Below are 22,118 nucleotides of genomic sequence, written 5' to 3'. Positions count from 1 at the left end.
AAAACCCTCCTGTGTAGGAGCCTGCAACCAGCCCAGTGCAGAGAGAAATAGACATGGTGGCTGAATAAAGCAATGGACTGCAAATGGCTACATAGTGGTCATAGGACATGGCTGCCAGAAGATAGCACTCCGTGTAGGCTTCCAATGAAAAAGTACATAGAAGTATGCAGCTGGGAATCAAACTAGGCTAGGATAACAAGTCCTATTCCCTGACAAGGTTAACAAGTATATCATTAAAAATATTCCAAATAGAATCAGCTGCCAGTGTGGGTCTGTGGAGAAGCCCAGCAAGATGAACTCAGTCAGGATGGTTGATTCCTCACCTCCATGTCCACAGAGGGAAAAGCCTGATTATATTTAGGAGAATTTAAATTAAATAAAACACTTAGTGATTTTACAATTGAAGGAACATAAGTATATTTCAATTAAACCAACAATGTCTAAGAAGTAGGTGTGATTTTATTTCTTAGTGTACACAATTATAGATCTTTTAGTCAGTGCCTTCAAAAGGCCATAGGAATTGGAGTTAAAATGACCCTGCCATGAGAGGATTCACTTAGCATTGGCATAAGGCAAGTTCTGTTGTTTAACATTACTTTCTTTCATTTTCCCATATCATCTACTTTTTAACTATATTGAATACCTGAGCATTTGTACAGTTGTAAATTCTTTTTTTCTTCTTACACTGTCACAGCTACATCAACATGATTCATTTTATGTTGGCTATTCATCTTACTCTATCCACATTTCTAGGATGATCAAAAAATGGTTTTTTGCTGATCATTAGTAGATCAGATTTAAATTCATGTATCAAGAGTGTAAGTGAAGAATAGCCATGGTTATTTTGTGCTGTCTTCTTTGACATAAATGGAGTGACACAAAGGAGGAGGCAATAATGCTTGATAAGAAATGTACTCGTTACCTTGCCCATGTAATTGTAACCCCTCTGTATGGTATTTTCACAATAAAAAAGGAATGAATCTTTTGATGGTATGTGCTATGAATTCAGATAAAGAGTCAAGAATAACTTACATTCTCTTCTGTGATATTCACAGTCACTAGAAAAGCTAATTAGATCAAGAGTAAATAGGCCAAGTGATATATTTAATATAGTTAGCATGCTGCAACAAAGAGATCAGATGTTCACAAGACAGATGTAAAGGTACAACTGATAGCCAAAATGTAACAGAAGTATTTGTATGAAAGAATATACATACTTTTCTATGCAGATAGACCTGTAGGATACAATATATTCTGTGTTTGTAATTTTATGTAATATATAAACCTATATTACATATGTGTACCATGTTATATTATTAATATTATACATTATATAATGTATAGTAATGTGTGCATATATGTAATATATGAGAAGTACATATTATATGCATGATTATATGTTAATTACATATATGTAAGTAAATGTGTGGAGTTTATATGTATATATATTTATCTTCTACACAATTAAAAATCAGCAAGAATAAAAAATTATGATTTTTTTTCACCAAAAATACATAATTACCTAAAATCTTTGTTATCTTCTTTAATAATGCCCAACTTGTTAACACATAGTTGTTTAATTGTCCTGTTAGTTCCCACAAGCTATGCAGTCCTGAGGGGATTTCAGAAATCAACAAGCTTGGGAATACAGATATTGCCTTAAAAGATTCATCAATGGGCATCATCAATGAGATGATGCTCTTCCAGAAAATGTTTAGGTGAGTTGCTTACATTTCTATTGCTAGACAATTTTATTTGTTCCTCACAATCATCCCAATAACCCTTTACATGGTAAGTCCTAACAATCACAAGACCTCTGGAGAAAAAATCTCCATTATTTTCCTTTTGATTTCTAGGTTTCACATACAGAAGTAGAATTTCTGTTCACTAGAGGTAAATGATGAGTAATTCATAATATAGAGAAATACTAGGAAACACTAACTTCACAAACAACTACCAGGAACCAGGAATAAACAAAGCCTTTGTTCATAGCACAGGAAAAATGAAAGGAAGACAATAAAGTAGCAGTCATTCTTGGGGACACAAGATGTCAAAAAATTTAAAGTTTCTTCAGTATGATATTCTTCCACAAGATCTAAAAGCAGATAGTGTTTTGTATAAGATGAGGACCTCAGGGCCTGGGCATTGACCCTGCGGTCCCTCTCTCCCTAGGCCTATTACTCTACCACCTGAGCCCCAGTTCCACTTCTGACCTTTTGGGTGATTAACTGGAGATAACCATCTCATGGACTTTGCTGCAGAGGCTGACTTTAAACCATGCTCTTCAGATTTCAGCCTCCTGAACAATTAGGATTTCAGGTATGAACCACCACTGGCACCTGGCATGAATCACATCTTTATTTTAACTCATTGAATCTTCTTACCATTGTAATGCAGGTAAGGGTCCTAGAAATGACCATTAATAGTAGGAGTAATTATTAAATAATAGCCTCTATGACAGCATTTCTCAATGTGATCTACAACATAGATTTTAACCATTGGTTCTGCTTTTATGAAAGCAATGTTCTTGGTGCCATTTTACAACCTGCTAAATTAGAAACACTAGGCTGAATATTTTATGTACAAGGAATTTAAAAAGCAATTGTTATTCTAGTGTTCATGACATTCCAGGTATTTTGATTTTCTTTGGTTAACAACTTAGCAACCACCTTCCAAGAGAGAAATTATCCCTATCTTAAAGGAATCAAGGATTTTCATTGTGGGTTAGTAGTTGAGAACTTGTATTATTTTAAATTACCTAGAAGTCAAATGCCTTTTCAGTTTTCTCTGGTTTGGTCAGTGATGACATCTAATGCCCAATACCTAATTATCATGAACATATAGTGACAGTTTGTTGCAGACATGGAAATTACTTTCTCTTCAAACAAACTCCATTTGTATAATCAAATATTTGGCCAAAGTAACCATGATGGTGGTTGGTTTCTTTCTTTTTTCCTTACACAAGTCTTCAAGGAACACAAATGTCAGGACATGCAAGAGGACATCAGAGACAATTTTGAGATGGTTTTACATATAATTAGCTAATTTATGCCACCCAGAACATCAATCCTACTGATTTCACTTGCCTCCAAATCAAGACTCTCCATTCATTCATTCATACATACATGCATTCATACATTTAATCAATCGTTCAGTGGTTCCAGTGTCTGTTTTAGGGTCTGTATTGTTCTGGGCTTTAGAGACAGTGTTATGAGAAAATAGTCTAAAATGCCTTGTCTCACTGAGTCAACATGATAATGAGCTTTTCTCTGTTAGATCACAGGGATAGAAGCAAATGGAGGCTCGTCTTTCAACATAGCGTCTTAAAAACGAACCTCCATTCACTTCTATCCCTGGGGGACAGGAGGGTTGTAGCTGAGGAGGTGGGAGGGAGGGGATGGTAGGGGAAAAACAGAGGAGGCAACAATGCTAGATAAGAAATGTACTCATTACCTTGCTCATGTAACTGTACCCCCTTTGTACAGTATTTTCACAATAAAAAACTTAATTACATTTTTTTAAAAGAAGTGGAGGCCTACACAATTATAGGCAACTGAACTACTTGATGATACTCCCAAACTATTTTATATTTTTTTGACAAAAATCTGGCAGAATCTACAACGTTTCACAAAGAAAAATGTAAAGTGGTGGAGTACGGTTGTTTTTTTTAAAGATTTTAAATTCAGCTGGTTTCAAGTAACAGACAAGTGTTGACACTCAGTATTTTGCTCTAGTATTTTGCTGCTTTTCGAGGAGCAGCACATAATGCTTTCAACTCATGTAGTTTTCAATATTGCAAAAGAGGTATCTGTGTCTAAAAACAAAACCACAGTTTTAAACATAGACATTTCAAGTAGTAGAACAAGATTTTACACTCAGCATCATGATAATACTCTGTTTTTGCATGAATTTACATGACTTTCAAACCAGGCACATTTTCACACATGAGAAAAAGAGATATTTCTGCTTCTAAAAATAAAAACTAGGTCTTGCTTCTTAAGGTCGAAAACATAGAGTTCTATCAAATCATGTAACAAATTTGTACATTCAATGTTTTGCTCCTAAGGTACTTGTAGATGAAGAGTAACATAATGCTCTCATGGCAATCATTACTTCTGTGATGAGAAAAAGAGCTATATCTGCTTCTATAAGCAAAATATTAGAACTGTGGCTGAAGTTTTGATTATTGTAAATATCTGGGGCCCTCTTAGCTCTCAATATGTAATAAGCAAGAACAAAAATATCTTGTATGCATGGGATAGTCTTATAAAAGGGGAAAAATATGCCCCACCCATTGAAATTCTACCTAGAGTCTCAAAGGACATTTATGCCCTGAGAAAGATCTCTGTATTAATAGCAGTGTGAAATCCAGTCCATTCTATAAAGAAAATGTGCATTTGCAAAGTTTTTTCTAAGTTTCAAGTGAGAATTTAAAATTGAGGAAGAATTGTCATTATTCCTTTTTAGAAGTCTATCAGATATCATCCACCTTGGTACTAGAACCTTAGCATAACTGTCCATACCATGTCTGTTATCTGAATCACTAATGCACACACTGATAATGCTATAAGCATTATGTATTTCTTTATATAGACATATTTCATTAATGTATCATTTTATATATTGCAATTTGCATTCTTTTGCAACTAAATATGCATTGTGATTCTAATAGAAATATTTTACTAGGTAGCATTTTTCTTTGACAGTTTTGCATTTGTCTCATGGAAATTTGCAATTGTTTACATATATATATATATATATATATATCATAGAACTGTAAAGACAGGACTTAAGGATTTGGTCAAAATAAAGTTATTTTAGGTGGTACTAGAGATTGAGCTCAAGGACTTTAACTTGGGTAGCCTCCTTGGTGGGCTGTCACTCTACCGCTTGAACAAAACCTCCCTCCTCGGTTTTGCTACTTATTTTGGAAATGGATGCTCTTGAATTCTTCTGCCTTATCTGCCTTGACCTATAGTCCTCTGTATCTCATACTCCTGAGTAGCTAGGAATATATACATGAGCCCCTGGTTTTGTCTCTAAAATATGATTTTTTTCAATTAAATGTGATTGAATTGAGACCTGCTACTGTCAATCATAATAGTTATTTAGGATAACTGTCATTAGGGTTTAGGCCTGTGTTTTGTTACAGAAACAAATAAATTTCATTAGTCCCTGGCTTTTAGGACCCCACAAGGACATCACAATTTTGTTTTTTTTTCTTTTTTTATTATCAAGGTGATATACAGAGGGGTTACAGTTACATATGTAAGATAATAAATACATTTAATGTCAAACTTGTTACCCCCTCCTTCACTTTTCCCCTACTTTCCTCCCCCTTATCCCCACCCCCCAAGTTGTACAGATCATTTCCAACATATTGTCTAGTGTATATCACTGTTGCATTGGTTCCCACTTGTCCTTCGTTTCACCATTCTGTTGTTCCCCTTCCCTTCCCTAATTCAAATAAATGTCTATACAATACCAGGGTACCAGAATCAAATACAGTGACGACAGGAGATATACCATAGGGTGAAGAACATACAAAAGAAACAAAAAATCACATAGAACATTAAAAACAGCAACTACCTCTTGTGTCCATGTCTTCGAGTTAATTTTGCTTAGTTCCATCTTATATGGTCATAAATGTTACAGAAAAGATAGGTTAATTTGTTGGTCTTAAATGTCACCCTGATTTTACAAACAGTTCTTTTCTGGAAATATGAGATGCATCAAAGTTTTATGCAGAGTGCTATTATTCCTTAAAACATAGAGACCTTCTGAGTTTACAGAATCTGTATGACTTGTCCTGTTCTGAGAAATAGATAATAGATCTTTTTTTTCTGTGTGTAAATTTACTTAACTTCTGACACATTACTATCCCTTCATCTACTTTTTCATTAGTATCATTCAGTATCATCATCAGTATCATCAATATTTACCTATTCATGGGTATTTTTGTTTTATAAGCAGGAGACATAGGTAGAGAATATCAGTCCAAAAATGGTCCTGAGAAAAGAACACAAGACTCTGGCCAAATAACTGAAACAGAAAATTCTGAGGATTTATATAGCTCAGGGGTAAATACAAACAGTTCAAATACCAAAAATAAAAGTTCACCTGAGGCAACACAAAAAATCCTATTAAAAATTAGCCACTCTAAGTTCATTTAGACTTTCATTATAATCAGTGTATTTTTTATGCATTGTTGGTTTTTTGTTTGTTTGTTGACTTTTTATTGAGAAAATACCATACAGAAGGGTTACAATGACATGGGCAAGGTAATGAGTACATTTCTTATCAAGCATTGTTGCCTCCTCTTTGTTTGCCCTTCCCATCCCTTCCCATCTCCCTACCCGTGTGCTCCCCCTCCCCCCACATTCCCACCTTTCCACCCTCCCCCCCCACCAAAGTTGTAAAGTTCATTTTTTTACATAACGTCTTGTACATCTCATTGTTGCAGTGGGTCCACCTGTATCCCTATTTAAACAATTGTTTTTTTCCTTCCCCTCCACAAATTATACCAACATCAAATACAGTGAAAAGAGGGGTTATACATGGGGGGAGGGACATACAAAGCAACAAAGAAATCATCTTATAAATATGTTAGAAACAATCCCAAGAAAGAAAAAAACATTTGAATCCTTATCTTGAATCCAAGAAATATGATAGATCTATTCAACATTTGGAAGACACCACCAGAAGGCCTAATCTGAGGACAATCAGTGTATTAAACTCAGAAAACTTCTACAATTGCCCAAAGCAGGTAAGGTTCCTGATTAATATTCTGAAATCTCAAAGACTGAGCATGCAGAATACCCTCACTTTCTTTTTATTTTTTAAGGATACTTCTCTTTTTTTTCATTTTATTTTATTTTATTTTATTTTGTGAACATACTGTACAGAGGGGTTACAATTACATGGTCAGGATAATGCGTACATTTTGCAGCCTCCTGCTTTGTTTACCCTTCACATCCCTTCCCAGCCTCCCTGCCCCTCGCCCAATCCTCCCCTCCTTCCCCCCCCCCCGCCCCGCACCAACATTGTAAAGCTCATTTTTCGACATGACAACTTGTACTTCTCATTGTTGCAACAGGTCCACCTGTATCCTTAAACGACTTGTTTTTCCCCATCTCCTCCACAAGTTATACTGACATCAAATATAGTGAAAGCAGGGGTTATATTGTGGGGGAGGGACATACAAAGCAACAAAGAGATAATCTTATAAATGCGTTAGAAACAAATAAATGAAAGAAAAAAACATTAAAATACATATCTAAGGATTCATTTTCCTAACATCACATTATCTGACCTTTTCTGCTTGACTCATACATATACTAGATATTGCAAATAAGGGAAATCATGGGACCTATGTTTCTTTGGGCCTGGCTTACTTCACTTAATATAATTTTTTCCAAGTTTTTCCATTTCCTAACAAATGGGGCAATGTCATTCTTTCTGATGGAGGCATAGAATTCCATTGTGTATATATACCACATTTTCTTGATCCATTCATCTACTGAGGGGCATCTGGGTACCCTCACTTTCTGTTGATGAAAGCAATGAAACTCTTCTCCATCTGCAGATCCAAAGTCTACAAGCCATGGAGAGAGGCAACCACACAGTGACAGAGTTCATCCTGTTGGGCTTCACAACAGACCCTGTGATGCAGCTGGTCTTGTTTGTCCTCTTCCTCGGAGTGTACTGTGCAACCTTGCTGGGAAACACCACCCGTGCTCATCTGCAATGACTCCAGGCTCCACACACCCATGTATTTCTTCATTGGAAATCTCTCTTTTCTGGATCTCTTTTATTCTTCTGTCTACACACCAAAGATTCTCCTGACTTGCATTTCTGAAGACAAGAGCATCTCCTTTGCTGGCTGTCTATCTCAGTTCTTCTTTTCTGCAAGCCTAGCTTACAGTGAGTGTTATCTATTGGCTTCTATGGCTTATGACCGCTATGTAGCCATTTCCAAACCCTTGCTCTATGCCCAGGTCATGTCAAGGAGATTGTGCATCTGTTTAGTGCTATATTCCTACACAGGGGGATTTGTCAATGCAATAATATTAACCAGCAACACATTCACATTGGATTTTTGTGCAGGCAATGTGATTGATGACTTTTTCTGTGATGTCCCACCTCTGGTCAAGTTGGCATGTAATGTGAATGACAGCTACCAATATGTTCTCTACTTTCTCTTGGCTTCCAATGTCATCACTCCTACACTGCTCATCCTGGCCTCCTACTCCTTCATCATCGCTGCCATCTTGAAGATCCGCTCTGCCCAGGGCCGCCTCAAGGCCTTCTCCACCTGCTCCTCCCACATCATCTCGGTCACCTTGTACTATGGCTCCATTCTCTACATCTACTCTAGGCCAAGTTCCAGCTACTCTCTCTCAAGGGACAAAATGGTTTCTACCTTTTATACTGTGTTGTTCCCCATGTTGAACCCCATGATCTACAGTCTGAGGAATAAAGATGTGAAAGCAGCCCTGAGGAAACTCTTCAAGCTCGCACAGACCGAAGTCTAGATCCATTCGCTGGACTTTCTGAAGATCAGTGCTAAGTGATAAAATGCTACTCAAGGGAAGTTTAGGGACTGGATTTCAAAAAATAAAACTCCATGAATGGAAAATTTAGCTTAAAACATTTTTGTTTTAAAACATAGTTGTTTTGGCTTGGTTTAGAGATTAGACTCTATTCTCTAAAATTAACTGCAAGACCAATACCATTTTTCAAAAGCACTACTAGGGTTTAATGCAGAAATAGAAAAACATGGTATGTTTCTGGAATCTCTAAGGATTCTATATTCTTTTCTTCTCTCACACAATGTAAAAGGAGTTATATTCTCTACGAGATTACTCTGATGGAGTGAATCTGTGATTATTGGCATTTGGGGAATATATCCTTAATTTTGTTGGCTCCCTGGGACTCCTCAGTTATAGAAGATTGTAGAATGTCAAGATCCCTTCTATGAGAAGAGAGAGGGAAATGAAGTACAGAAAAACAGCAGCAGGTAAGAAGAAATATGAGTGAACCTCTGCCAAATCAAATTGCTCAAAGACCAGAATTTTTTGTATGATATTTGTTTCTAATTGTAATGACATTTTAGTCCTTTCATCAATCAAAATAACCTTTGGAAATAAAATTCTGTCCTCTGAGGTAGCAACTTCTCATTTGTAAACTTTGTAATATTCCTTCACTTAGACTCTTGTAAATGGTATTGAATAAAATAGCAACAAAACCTACTATGTACTGACAATAATTTCCAAGTTGTTTTGGTTTATGTTTTTCTGTAGTTCAATTCTTCGGTTGGAACCATACTAGCATTGGGCTTAGGAATGACTTATCTCTTGTGAACATAGACTGAAAGATTCCCAAAAATCATTGTCAAAGTTCTCCCCAACAAACCCTAAACTGTCCAAAGCAAGGACCTGATAGGGTTGTAAGGAACAATAGCTAATTCGCAGGTTAATCAGTGCATAGAATTTATCCAGGGAAATGACACATACCTGGCTTGTAGTCAATGAATAGCAAGATAAGAAATGATCTACAGAGCTGAGATGCTCTAACCTACCACTGGGGGAGTGGGTTATTGTATTCATAGGATGGCTGAGGTTTTGTAACTCCAGGAACTGGGCTAGATTCATTATGTTTGGCAACACATCTTGTCATTCATTGTTCCAGGAAACAATCTAAATAATTTTGATTATGCTTGATGAAGGTTCTGTGTTGGGATCGAGATTATAAGAAAAATTCACAACTGGCTCGGACATAAGGACTTAGGTATTTTATTTTATCATTCTTGATGAGGGCAAATGGAAAACCACAGGGACATATGAGTAGACTTGGTTATTTTATATTTCTATGTTGCATATTGCTAGATATTATCTACCCTTCTCCAGGTAACATTGATCTGGACCATTCAGGAGAGTTCTCTCTGGAGTATACACTCTCCCTAGAAGAGAACATACTCTTCAGGGTGAGAGACAACCATAAAAACACCTAATGCTTTAACAGGTTATGTTGCAATTTTGTTTTATAATCTAAACTACTACAGAACACATCATTTAATATTATTTTGACATAGAAGCCATAGGATTACCATGCTCAAGTAGGAGTTTCAAATAAGTTTATTAGAGAAAACACCTCACTGAAGAGAAAGTTGAATAAAACCTTGTAAAAATAAAGTCCAAGTTTTTCAAAAATATTCCAAATCTCCTCAGCCAGTGACAATTACTCATCCAACTTCAGATCAAGCGCTATCCTTTATGCTCCATGACTTCTGTCTAAAACCATGAAGGATTTTATGGGAAAAAAATTAAAGAGGCAACATAACATATTGATCTCCTGTGCAGCAGCCTTAAAATGGATCGTATCACAACAAAATATGAGTAATTAAAAGACCCTTAATCAATATCTTATTGTTTACAAAATCACCTGTTGGAATTAAATGAAATACACAAATGTTTGCAAGCCCATTCATCCCTCAGTTCTTGGATAGAGATAACTCCATTCACCAGAACCAATAACCTTCACGATTGTGGCCGTATGGTCTGTGTAGCTTTCCTGAAGGCCTCCTTCACATCCTTGTTTCTCAGGCTGTAGATGAGAGGGTTGAGCAGTGGGTTGATCACAGTGTAGAACAGGGCAGCCATTTTGTCTTTCTCCAGGGAATAGGTGGAACTAGGCCTCGAATACATGAAGAGCAGAGATCCATAGAAGAGCGTGACGGAGATGAGGTGGGAGGCACAGGTGGAGAAAGCCTTGCGCCTTCCCGAGGCTGAGCGGATCCTCAGGATAGCCAGCAGGATGTTGAAATAGGAAATGAAGATGGCGAGAATGCTAGAGAGCACTGTGAAGCCCACCACACCCAGGAGGACTTTTTCATAGACCCGTGTGTCTGTACAGGACATTTTTACCAAGGGTGGCGCATCACAGAAAAAATGGTCAATGACATTTTTCCCACAGAAACTCAGCCGGAAGGTGTTGGCAGTATGGGCGATGGCATTCAAAAACCCTCCTGTGTAGGAGCCTGCAACCAGCCCAGTGCAGAGAGAAATAGACATGGTGGCTGAATAAAGCAATGGACTGCAAATGGCTACATAGCGGTCATAGGACATGGCTGCCAGAAGATAGCACTCCGTGTAGGCTACAACACAGGAAAAGAACAGCTGAGCCCCACAACCAGCCAAGGAGATGCGCTTATCTTCTGAAACACAACTGGCTAGAATTTTGGGGGTGTAAACAGATGTATACCAGAAATCTAAAAAAGAAAGGCTTCCGATGAAAAAGTACATAGGCGTATGAAGCCTGGAATCAAACCGAATTAGGACAACCAAAGTCATATTCCCTGACAAAGTTAACAAGTAGATAATTAAAAATATTCCAAATAGAATCAGCTGCCAGTGTGGATCTGTGGAGAAGCCCAGCAAGATGAACTCAGTCAGGATGGTGCGATTCCTCACCTCCATGTCCACAGAGGAAAAGCCCTGATTATCATACGAGAATAAAAAAAAGAAAAGAAAAAAACCACTTAGTGATTTTACAATTGAAACAATGTAATAAGTATATTTCAATTAAACCAACAATGTCTAAGAAATATGTGGAATTTTATTTCTTAGTATACACAATTATAGATCTTCAGTGTCATTGAAAGGCCATAGGAATTGGAGTTAAAATGACCTTGCAATTAGATTCACTTAGCATTACTGTAAGGTAAGTGCTCCTAAAATAGACAAGAAAAATGAGGAAGTGGCACTGTGGCTCAAGCGATAGAGCACTTGTCTTGAGCTGAAGAGCTGAGGGACAGCGCCCAGGCCCAGGCCCAGAGTTCAAGCCCCACGACTGACAAAAAGAAAAGAAAAATGAATCTCAAGATGATAACTAGATATCGAGCTTCAGATCTATCTGAATATATATGTGCACAAACATATATGTGAGAACTCTGACCTACCTATTGTTCTTTTATATACATTGGCCATTCAAAAAGAATGTCAATATGCTACTATAAGTTACTAAAAAGTCCTTGTGTAAGAAGCATTATTTGCCTGTATTCTATACTACTTTTCTGCTATTATCACAAGTAGTAATAAATATGTATTACGAATTGTGCCATGTTCTACTTTAGGCTATAGATTTAACCTACTTTGTTGCCATTACAACTTTATAATACGGTTGCATCATGGTCTTGATATTGTTCATAATTCTTAACCACAAATAATATAAGTAAAAACATTCTCAGAACTGATCAAAAGCACAGCTACAATTTAACCCCATGTCTGGTTAATAAGAGTATGTTCTTAGCTGAACACTTGTGGCTCATGCCTATAATCCTATCTACTTTGGATTTCAGTTCAAAACCAATCCAGACAGTGAAGTCTGCAAGACTCTTATCTCCAATAAATGACTCAGAAAAAGCTAGAAGTGGTGCTGCAGCTCAAGTGGTAGAGCACTAACCTTGAACACAAAGAATCTCAGGCACACCACTCAGGCCCCAAGTTCAAGCCCAAGCACTAACAAAAATTATACAAAACAAAGGAAAAAATAAACAGTATGTTCCTTGATACTACATTATGATGGCTACAGCACAGTAGGATATCTATAGATGACAATGATTTCAAAATGTGAGCAAAAAGATTCTAAATATTTTCCTATAAGGAAAAAATAATGATTGAGAAGATAGTCATGTTTACCCTGATTTTAATATTATAAAAGTCTATATGTTCCAAAACATCACACAACATCTCATGCATAATTACCAATTAAAAATATTTAAAAGGGGGGAAAAGGAAAGAAAGAAAAGATGAATGGAAGAAGTATAAGGAAGGGAATGAAAGTGTAAAATAGGAGGGAAAAAGTATGAGATCTCAATAGTTGTTACTTATTTCTCTTTCAGGTGGAAATCTTCTTCTTTTTGTGACCACCCCCTACTGAAAGCAATGCTACACCTTTCTTACAATCTGAAAACCTCTCAGTTGACATGATTTTCAAGTGTCATTTCATACAGCGGTTGCTTAGTTCAAGAAAAGTCATGACATGGCATGGGTAAACCCAAGATCATGGCAATGGTAAACCATCTTGGCTCCTTTAAATTTCATATTTTTTACTTTATTTTATTGTAAGGATGCTGTATAGAGGGGTTACAGTTACATGAGTAAGGTCATGAGTACATTCCTTGTCAAACACTGTTACCCCACCTTTGTTTTTCTCCTACTATCTCTCCCACCCCCCCAACCCCACGCCAAAGTTGTAAAGATCATTTCCAACATAGTGTCTTGTGAGTATCATTGTTGCAATGGGTCCCCCTGTGTCCTTGTTTTAGCATTTTGTTATTTCACTTCCTCTCCCCAAATTATATAAATTATATAAATTATATAAATGTATATACAAGATGCAGGATACCAAAATCAAACACAGTGACAACAGAGGATATACCACAGGGAGAAGAACATTCAAAAGAAACAAAATTCAAAAGATTCAAAAGAAAAAAATCACATGACACATTGAAAACAGCAAAACAAAGAAAAACCTCTTGTGTCTATCTTTGGGTTCATTTCATTTAGCATCATTTTATATGGTCATATGTACATAGCTTTTGAGTGTTTCTGCTCATCTGATAAGATTATCCAAGATAATAAGGGAAATCATGGGACCTATATTTCTTTGGGTCTGGCTTACTTCACTTAATATGATTTTTTCCAAGTCCTTCCATTTCCTAACAAATGGGGCAATGTCAGGATGTGAAGGGTAAACAAAGGAGGGGGGCTGCAATGCTTGATAAGAAATGTATTCATTATCTTGCCCATGTAATTGTAACCGCTCTGTACAGTATGTTCACAAAAAATAAAAATAAAAATTTAATTTAAAAAATGGGGCAATGGCTCTCTTGCTCTTGCTCTTGCTCTTGCTCTTGCTCCTCTTTTCTAGCTCTCTCTGCTCTCTCTCTGCTCTAGCTCTTTCCTCTCTCTGTCCTCTCTTTTCCAGCCACATGGAGTGCCACCTGGATACCACATGAGTGCTACTGTTCTTACCCCTCTCTCTGCTCTTTTCTCTGTGACTCGTACCTGAAAAAAAATGGGGCAATGTCATTCTTTCTAATGGAAGCATAGAATTCCAATGTGTGTATATAAGTATATATATATATATATATGTGTGTGTACATATATATATATATATATATATATATCACATTTTCTTGATCCATTCATCTACTGAGGGGCATCTGGGTTGGTCCCATATCTTAGCTATGGTGAATAATGCTGTGATAAACATAGTTGTGCTGGAAAAAAAAACATAGTTGTGCTGGTAGCTGTGGCCGTAAAAATAATGCAAAACAAAACAATATTGAGATTCCACCTCACTCCAATTAGGATGGCTATAATCAAGAACTCTAATAACAACAGATGCTGAAGGGGATATTGCCAAAAGGGAACCTACTGCACTGTTGGTGGGAGTGTAAACTTGTTCACTCTGGAAAGCAGTATGAAGGTTCCTCAAAAAACTACACATAGAGGGCTGGGAAGTTGGCTCAGTGGTATAGTGCTTGCATTGCATGCATGAGGCCCTGGGTTTGATTCCTCAGTACCACATAAGCAGAAAAAAGCCCAAAGTGGTGATGTGGCTCGAGTGGTAGGGTACTAGCCTTGAGCTGAAGAGCTGAGGGACAACACCCAGGCCCAGAGTTCAGCCCCCACAACCAATAAAAAAAAAAAGAAAAAGACTACACATAGTGCTCCAATATGACCCAGCAATCCCACTTCTGGGCATTTACCTAAATGATCACAAACAAGGCCATACTAAAGCAAATAATGTTTAGATTTTCTAGTCTATTGCTCAAAGATTTCCCAGAGAATGAGATAGATAAAAATTGCAAAATGAGAAATGAGAGTGAAAAAACCTCTTACTGGGGTGTAAGTAGAAATAGGAAAAGAATTCCATCATAATAAATACCAAGTGACCCACCAAGTTACTGAAGTCTTTGACAAAGTAAAGAGACTGGGAGATGTTAAATGAAGATGGAAAAAAGAGTCACCAGATTTGAAAAGTATTTGGTAGATGGTAAAACTTTCCTTTTATTTTTTCTAGCAATAGAAATTGAGACCTCAGCATCAGAAACTGTTAACATTACCATGTCTGCTCATATGAAGTTCTCTCTGGCTGCAGATCTGAAAATGGACTGCAGGACAAGTTGCTTACTCTGAAATCCTTCTTCCTGTGACACCTGTCAATATTAATCCTCTACTCTTCTGAACAGGAAAGGGAGGCAATAAAAGCTCTAGGGAAATCAGTAGGTCTTACATAAAGAAGGATCCTATTCTGGAAGAGGAAATTAAAGTCAGTTCTAATCTTATCTCTGAATAGAAATTTCTGTCCACATGATCATTTCTCTTTAAAATGCTGTTGAACTCTAGAGACAAAATCCTTTCAAAATATGGAGTGAGAATGTTGAAAGTTGTGAAGTTGATCAAGAAATATGTACTCATTGCCTGACTTATGAAATGGTAACCCTTGCATACAACACCTTAAGAATAACAATAAAATTGTATTTTAAAAAGGGCAACCTCAGGGCTGGGAAGGTGGCTCAGTGGTAGAGCGCTTGCCTTGCATGCCTGAGCACCACATAAGCAAAAAGAAAAAAAGCTGGAAGTGGCACTGTGGCTCAAGTAGTAGAGTGCTAGCCTTGAGCTGAAGAGCTGAGGGACAGCGCCCAGGCCCAGAGTTCAGGCCCCACAACCGGACCCAAACAAAAAAAGGGGGGGGGGCAATCTCTCTGTACAAGTACTTAAAGATAATAAAAATAAAGCAGAATTTATTGAATCTTAAAATAATATGAAAAAATAATATGAATTGATGGTATCTTTTTCTATCTCTTTGTTTAGAATATAGACAACTATGAAACTTTGGGAAGTAGACAAGTAAACTTGATAAAATATTAAAAGACATAATATCAAAGTCCTCATTTTGAGTTTATACAGAATTTCACCACAGATTTATCTCATTTTGTTTTTGTAACAGAGATCTTGTGATAAAAAGAGAAACTCAAATGAAAATTAAATCCTGAACCAAAGAGCTATGTGGCATGGATCCAAATTCTTGCTTGATTTTATTAGTGGAATCTGTTAGTTCCCTCCTCCCTTTCCCCCTACACACACCCACCCACACACACACACACACACACACACACACACACATACTTCCTGAGAAGTAATTTGCTTTGCCCAGAGATGCTCTTTATACTTCTCATTTTTCTCTTTCCTGTATGCGGGCACTTTTGTAACAGATGAGTGATAGATTTATGCATGTAAATATACCATGCTTAAAGTTTAACTCATAAGCTTTACTTCCAAATGTTAGGATTAACTTGTATTTTCTTCATGTTACTTGATGAAACCCAGGCCTTTTTAAAAATCTTGGAATGACAGGATATTTTTTCTCTCTCCTGTCTACTTTGTAGTCTTTCAGTAGATCCTTGTTTCTCTTCCTTTAGAACTTTCCCTGAAGCTAAGCACTTCATACCTTATAATAGTGGTAAAAATTACCTTTATCTTTTACCCAGTTTTTGAATATCCATCTAACTGGTCTCACCCTTATCTCTTATAATAGATTCTCAATATAGAAAACAGCAGTATCCAATATGTAAATGAATAATACAATGTCTGCCTCATATTTAAAACCAAGCAAAGCCACACTGGCTGGAATTTTTCTATCATCTGAGAAATTTTTCTATCATCTGTTAGAAGATTAATCTTCTAACATTCACCGTGCCTGCCTCTCCATTTTGCACCAGGCTTGCTGACTTACCACTTTCTCAAACATGCTAAGTGCAATCTCAGCATTAAACTCTTTTAATGTAACTGTTTATTCCCTCTCCCTGAAACACCACTCTCCAGATGTTTACATGGATTATTGATCTCCCTCAAGTACCTCTGACAAATAAATTCCTGATTATAGCTCATCCAAATCACTTATTGTTAGAATTCTTATGAATAATCCCAGACTTTATTACTCTACTGAGATTGTGGTTTGTTAACTCTCCTCTCATATTCTATAGCTTGTTATGTTCTAACTTTTTATTTTAAATTATTTTCTGCTTCTCCAATATTGAATGCAATATCACAAGGGAATTTTTTATATTTTTTTTATTTTTTGTAAGTTATGGGTCTTGAATTCTGGGCCTGGGTGCTGTCCCTGAGCTCTTCATATGAAGGAAAGTGCTCTACCACTTCAAGCCACAGTGTCATTTCCAGTTTTCTGTGAAGATGAATATCACAGACTTTCCTGCCCAGGGCTGACTTTGAACTGTGATCTTCAGGTCTCAGCCTCCTGAGTAGCTAGGATAACCAGTGTGAGTCACTGGCACCCAGCTAAGGGAAATATTTTTATCTGCTTATTTTATTTACTGTTGAATTCTAGCTTCAAGAACAGCTCTGGTAACTTAGTGACAATCAGTACATAATTATCAAACTTATTACTTGCCTTTGCACCTTCAACCTGATTTTCTTAAAGCACTTCCAAATAAGTTTTTTAAACTAAGGGTAAAAGTCTATCCCAAACTGGACTTGTGTGATACAGTATACCATACCATAATAACATGAAAAAATAAATAAAAGAATACTAATTTCTCTAAGCTGCAAATCCATCATGATTTTGAAACAAATTACTAGTCATACATGAAGCTGTAGGAAAAGGCGTAGGAAATGTGAGAAAAAAACTCATGTTAAAGCAAATCACATAAAATGGCAAATCACCATCACTTTCCCCCACAGTGACCTATTCTCTGTCCCTCCCTTGCTCATTTGGAGCAAGAAAAAATTCTGGAGAGAAATGAGTCTCTCTGACACATAGAAATTAGTTCCAAGAGTTGGAAACTGGTAGCTGACATCTATAATCCTGGCTATTCAGGAGACTGATATCTGGGGATTGTGAAGCCAGCCTATCAGACTCTTATCTCCGATTAACTACCAAACAATTCAGAAGTAGAGCAATGTCTCAAGTGGTAGAGTGCCAGCCTTGAGCAGAAGTTAGGGACAGTGCCCAAAGCTTGAGTTCAAGTCCTAGGACTGGCACAAGAAAAAAGATGATTTCCAAGAAATGAAAATCACATATGCCAGTAGGCTGAATAAGACAGTATAGCACAACCCATGGAAACAAAATTGCCCTATTTTGACTCTTTCATTATTGAATATATGATATGCCAACATAAATATCAGACTTACAGATGAGCCATTCCCTGTGTTTGATTATTTCCCTTCTTGCTAAAGCTTAAGTTATAGGAAGTCCAAAGTGCTAAGGATGACTAATACAAATGGTCTCCGGTGCTTACCCTTCGTCAGGAAGGCCAATTCTTGGAAGTGACACTCTTTCCACTTCTAGGCTGGTCTGATGTGCCTTTGTTACACTCAACCTAAGTATTTCCTCAAAAACCCTCAGAGATTTCTTTTACACAGCAACCAGAAATATGTAATTTGGTCTCCAAAGACATAATTACAGTTTACTTACAATTCAGGTATGTTAATCATAAATATAAGTAGTATTTTATTTGAAGTTGATCTCTTATTGGAGAGTTGATCCCTTATTGGAGGATTTCTCCAATATATTGTACATTCCACAAATTTTTTCTTGCCATATGCTCTTCTCTCTGTCCAGACCACTCTTGCTTATTTATATCCTTCCTTAGAAACTGTCATCTATTCCTGGTGCTATAATTTGAAACATGTCTCCCCACAATACATAAGCCAAACCTTCACTCCCAGAACCTCAGAATGGGGTGAAAATATCCCATCTTCTTCCTCTGTGTCTCCCTCCTCCTTTTCTTCCTCCTCATCTCCCTTACTTTTTCTTATTTGGCATTGCTAGAGTTTGAACTCAGGGCCTTGTGTTTACAATGCAAGTCTTCTAATATTTTAGCCGTGTCTCCAGCCCTTTTCCTTTAGATTTTTTTATTGGAAAAATACAATACAGAGGGATTACAATTACATGGGCAAGGTAATGAGTACATTTCTTATCAAGCATTGTTGCCTCCTCCTTTGTTTCCCCTTCCCATCCCTTCTCATCTCCCCCCCCCCCCCCCCCGCCAAAGTTGTAAAGTTTGTTATTTGGCATAACAACTTGTACATCTCATTGTTGCAATGGGTCCACCTGTATCCCTAATAAACAATTTGTTTTTTTACCTTCCCCTCCACAAATTATACCAACATCAAATACAGTGAAAGCAAGGGTTATACTATGGGGGAGGGACATACAAAGCAACAAAGAAATCATCTTATAAATATGTTAGAAGCAATCACAAGAAAGAAAAAACATTTGAATACTTTTTTGTAATAATAAAGTCTCATGTATTTTATCCAAATCAGCCTTGATTCACAATCCTCCTAATTATGAATTCTGTGTAGCTGGAATTAGAAGACATGGGCCACAGCATCCAGCTTATGCTTTGAGAAAAGGACTCATTGGATAATTTGACAGGGAGGCATCTTGGGCTGTGCTGAAACCTCAGTCTTTCTAAATCTGCCTCACAGATTACAGGCTTTGGATTGGATTACAGGTTTGAGTCTCTATACCCAGCTCTTGATATGATGGATTATTTTGCAGAAAGGAAATGTGAGCATAGAAAGAGATACCAGTAGTTTAGCTACACAGAGGAGTGACTACTCAAGAACAAAGCAGTAAGTCAGCCATCTGAAAGTCAGGGAGCAAGAGACCTCCCCAAAAAAATATGCTCTGCTATTCCCCTGAAATTGGACTGACACCTTGAAGCACTGTAAGAAAATAAACATCTATATCTTAAGCCATGAAGGGTGTGGTGTTACGACATAAATATCTTCTCAAACTTACATACTTGTGGGCTGGGAAGGTGGCTCAGTGGTAGAGTGCTTGCCTTGAATGCATGAGGTCCTGGGTTCAATTCCTCAGCACCACATAAGCAGAAAAAAAAACCATTAGTGGCACTGTGGCTCAAGTTGTAGAGCACTAGCCTTGAGCTGAAAGGCTGAGAGACAGCGCCCAGGCCCAGAATTCAGGCCCCACGACCTTGCTTGCCAACAGTTAGGTCTTTTTATTTTCGAACATCCTTGGTTTTTACATGTAAAATGACTATTATACTTAAGAAATGTGATATAGCACAATTAAATATTTGCTAATTTCATTAATTTGTACATAAAATCAAAGAAATACAAACATACATTGATCCTTTGTTAAGATCAGGGACTACATTGTTCAATAGATTTGTTTTCTATCATTAGGCATTTTTCACTCTGAATCATTTCTGTTACTTTTTTTTAATCTTCTTCCTTTCAGATCTGTTTTTGTGTTCTTGGCTAGATACATCTCCCATTTTTATGTGACACAATTGCTACACTGTCACCCTTCACTTTCTAATTATTAGGGAAAATAGTCTTTTATTAGAAATACACAATGCTTCCACATGATATTTATCCTACACTTAATCTATTGATAAAGAAATCTCATCTTAAATAATGGCAAGACAGGAAGTAAGAACCAATAAATAAGTAAATAAAATTGATTTTTTAGGAGAAATGTACAAATTTATATATCCTTTTCCTCATTTTCTAGTGAAAGAAGTCCCATTGTTGCTACATCTATGAGCTGAATGATTTGAAGTAACTTTAGTTCATCAAATCCTGACAATGATCATTTCCATTTCCATTTAGAATAATATGAAGACAACTTATAAAGTGTCAAGGGACATTTTTAATTGATCTGCTTTCTCTCCTCTTTTATAAACTGTATTCCAAGCTAGCATAAATAACCATTTTTTGCAAATGCTCCAGTTTCATTTCTTTAAAAAATATCCAAATACATTAGTGGTAACGTCAAAAAAAATGCCAACTGCTACTTCCATCTTGTGAAAACGGCTTCTGTTCGTTTTATTTATTTCTGAGAGTACAGACTAGTGACAACACCCTGCTTTCAAAACGTTTTACCCAACTCGTCCCATCTGAGAAAACTTGGCTCTCTCTAACATTTTCCTCAAGGCCTCCTTCACATCTTGATTCCTCAAGCTATAGATCAGCGGGTTCAACATGGGGATCACCACGGTGTAGAACACTGACACCACTTTGTCCCGTTCCAGGGTATAACTAGTGCTGGGCCGAGAGTAGATGAAGAGAATGGAACCGAAGTACAAGGTGACAGCCGTCAGGTGAGAGCCACAGGTGGAGAAGGCTTTGAGGCGGCCCTGCGTGGATGGGATCCTCAGAATGGCAGCGATGATGAACAGGTAGGAGGCCAGGATGAGTACGGTAGGCGTGACGACGTTGGAGGCGAGGATGAAATACAGCACAGCCTGGTAGCTCGCCTTTACGTTGCAGGCCAGCTTCACAAGTGGGGGCAGATCACAGAAGAAATCGTCAATGATGTTGTCGCCACAGAAGCTCAGGGTAAATGTCTCGCTGGTGATGAGGGTTGAATTTACAAATCCACCGAAGTAGGAAGTTGCTACAAGACCGACACATAACTTGGAGGACATAGCCTGGGAATAGAGTAAAGGATTGGCGATGGCCACATAGCGGTCGTAGGCCATGGCCGCCAAGAGGTAACACTCACTGTAGGCCAGTCCTGCGGAGAAGAAGAATTGAGCCAGGCAGCCAGCAAAGGAGATGCTTTTGTCTTCAGAGATGCAAGTCATCAGGATTTTGGGGGAGTAGACAGATGAATACCAGAGGTCTAGGAAGGACAGGTTTCCAATAAAGAAATACATGGGTGTGTGGAGCCGGGAGTCAGAACAGATCAGAGATATCAGGAAGAGGTTTCCTAAGAGACTGATGATGTAGATAGTGAGGAAGATGAAAAAGAGCACCAACTGGAACCCCACCTGGGCAGTGAACCCCAAAAGGATGAACTCTTTCACTTGAGTGAAATTTGTCTTGTCCATGATAATGGTTTCTATGTTCTTTCCTGTGAAAAGAATAATGCTTGCATTATAACTGTTGTTCTAGACCATTGGAAAACTCTGTTACTCTATCTATACAGTTGATGGATTTCTGATGGACTGGGTACCATGCCTTTGGAGAAGAAGATAAAGCAGTTCTATGATGCCAGAGCAGAGCATTTACTGTGTACATCATGGAGCAGGTACCACTTAAGATTCTCAT

General features: G+C 37.4%; 3 protein-coding genes across 3 annotated transcripts in view; 1 reads left to right on the top strand and 2 right to left on the bottom strand.

Annotated features, from left to right (window-relative positions):
• Positions 1 to 8,534, top strand: part of LOC105995452 (olfactory receptor 1013-like) — a 12,848-nt gene extending 4,314 nt beyond the window's left edge. The window contains exon 2 of the mRNA XM_013029165.1: positions 7,757 to 8,534. Within this exon, the coding sequence (XP_012884619.1) occupies positions 7,757 to 8,534 (778 nt within the window). The remainder of the gene's footprint in view (positions 1 to 7,756) is intronic.
• Positions 8,535 to 10,538: 2,004 nt separating this feature from the next.
• LOC105995451 (olfactory receptor 9G4) lies at positions 10,539 to 11,499 on the bottom strand. Its single transcript, XM_013029164.1, has one exon. The coding sequence runs from the start codon at positions 11,475 to 11,477 to the stop codon at positions 10,539 to 10,541; it is 939 nt and encodes a 312-aa protein (XP_012884618.1). The 5' UTR covers positions 11,478 to 11,499.
• Positions 11,500 to 20,944: 9,445 nt separating this feature from the next.
• On the bottom strand, positions 20,945 to 21,898 carry LOC105995332 (olfactory receptor 1013). The gene has a single exon (XM_013029036.1). The coding sequence runs from the start codon at positions 21,896 to 21,898 to the stop codon at positions 20,945 to 20,947; it is 954 nt and encodes a 317-aa protein (XP_012884490.1).
• Positions 21,899 to 22,118: the final 220 nt, after the last annotated feature.

The sequence above is a fragment of the Dipodomys ordii genome, unplaced genomic scaffold, assembly GCF_000151885.1.
Source record: "Dipodomys ordii isolate 6190 unplaced genomic scaffold, Dord_2.0 Scaffold117, whole genome shotgun sequence".
In the NCBI taxonomy this organism is placed as follows: Eukaryota; Metazoa; Chordata; class Mammalia; order Rodentia; family Heteromyidae; genus Dipodomys; species Dipodomys ordii.
This window is presented reverse-complemented; position numbering and strand designations above follow the sequence as displayed.

Excerpts from the sequence above, each read along its gene's own strand:
- LOC105995451 (XM_013029164.1), bottom strand. The coding sequence starts at position 11,477 with ATGGAGGTGAGGAATCGCACCATCCTGACTGAGTTCATCTTGCTGGGC.
- LOC105995332 (XM_013029036.1), bottom strand. The coding sequence starts at position 21,898 with ATGGACAAGACAAATTTCACTCAAGTGAAAGAGTTCATCCTTTTGGGG.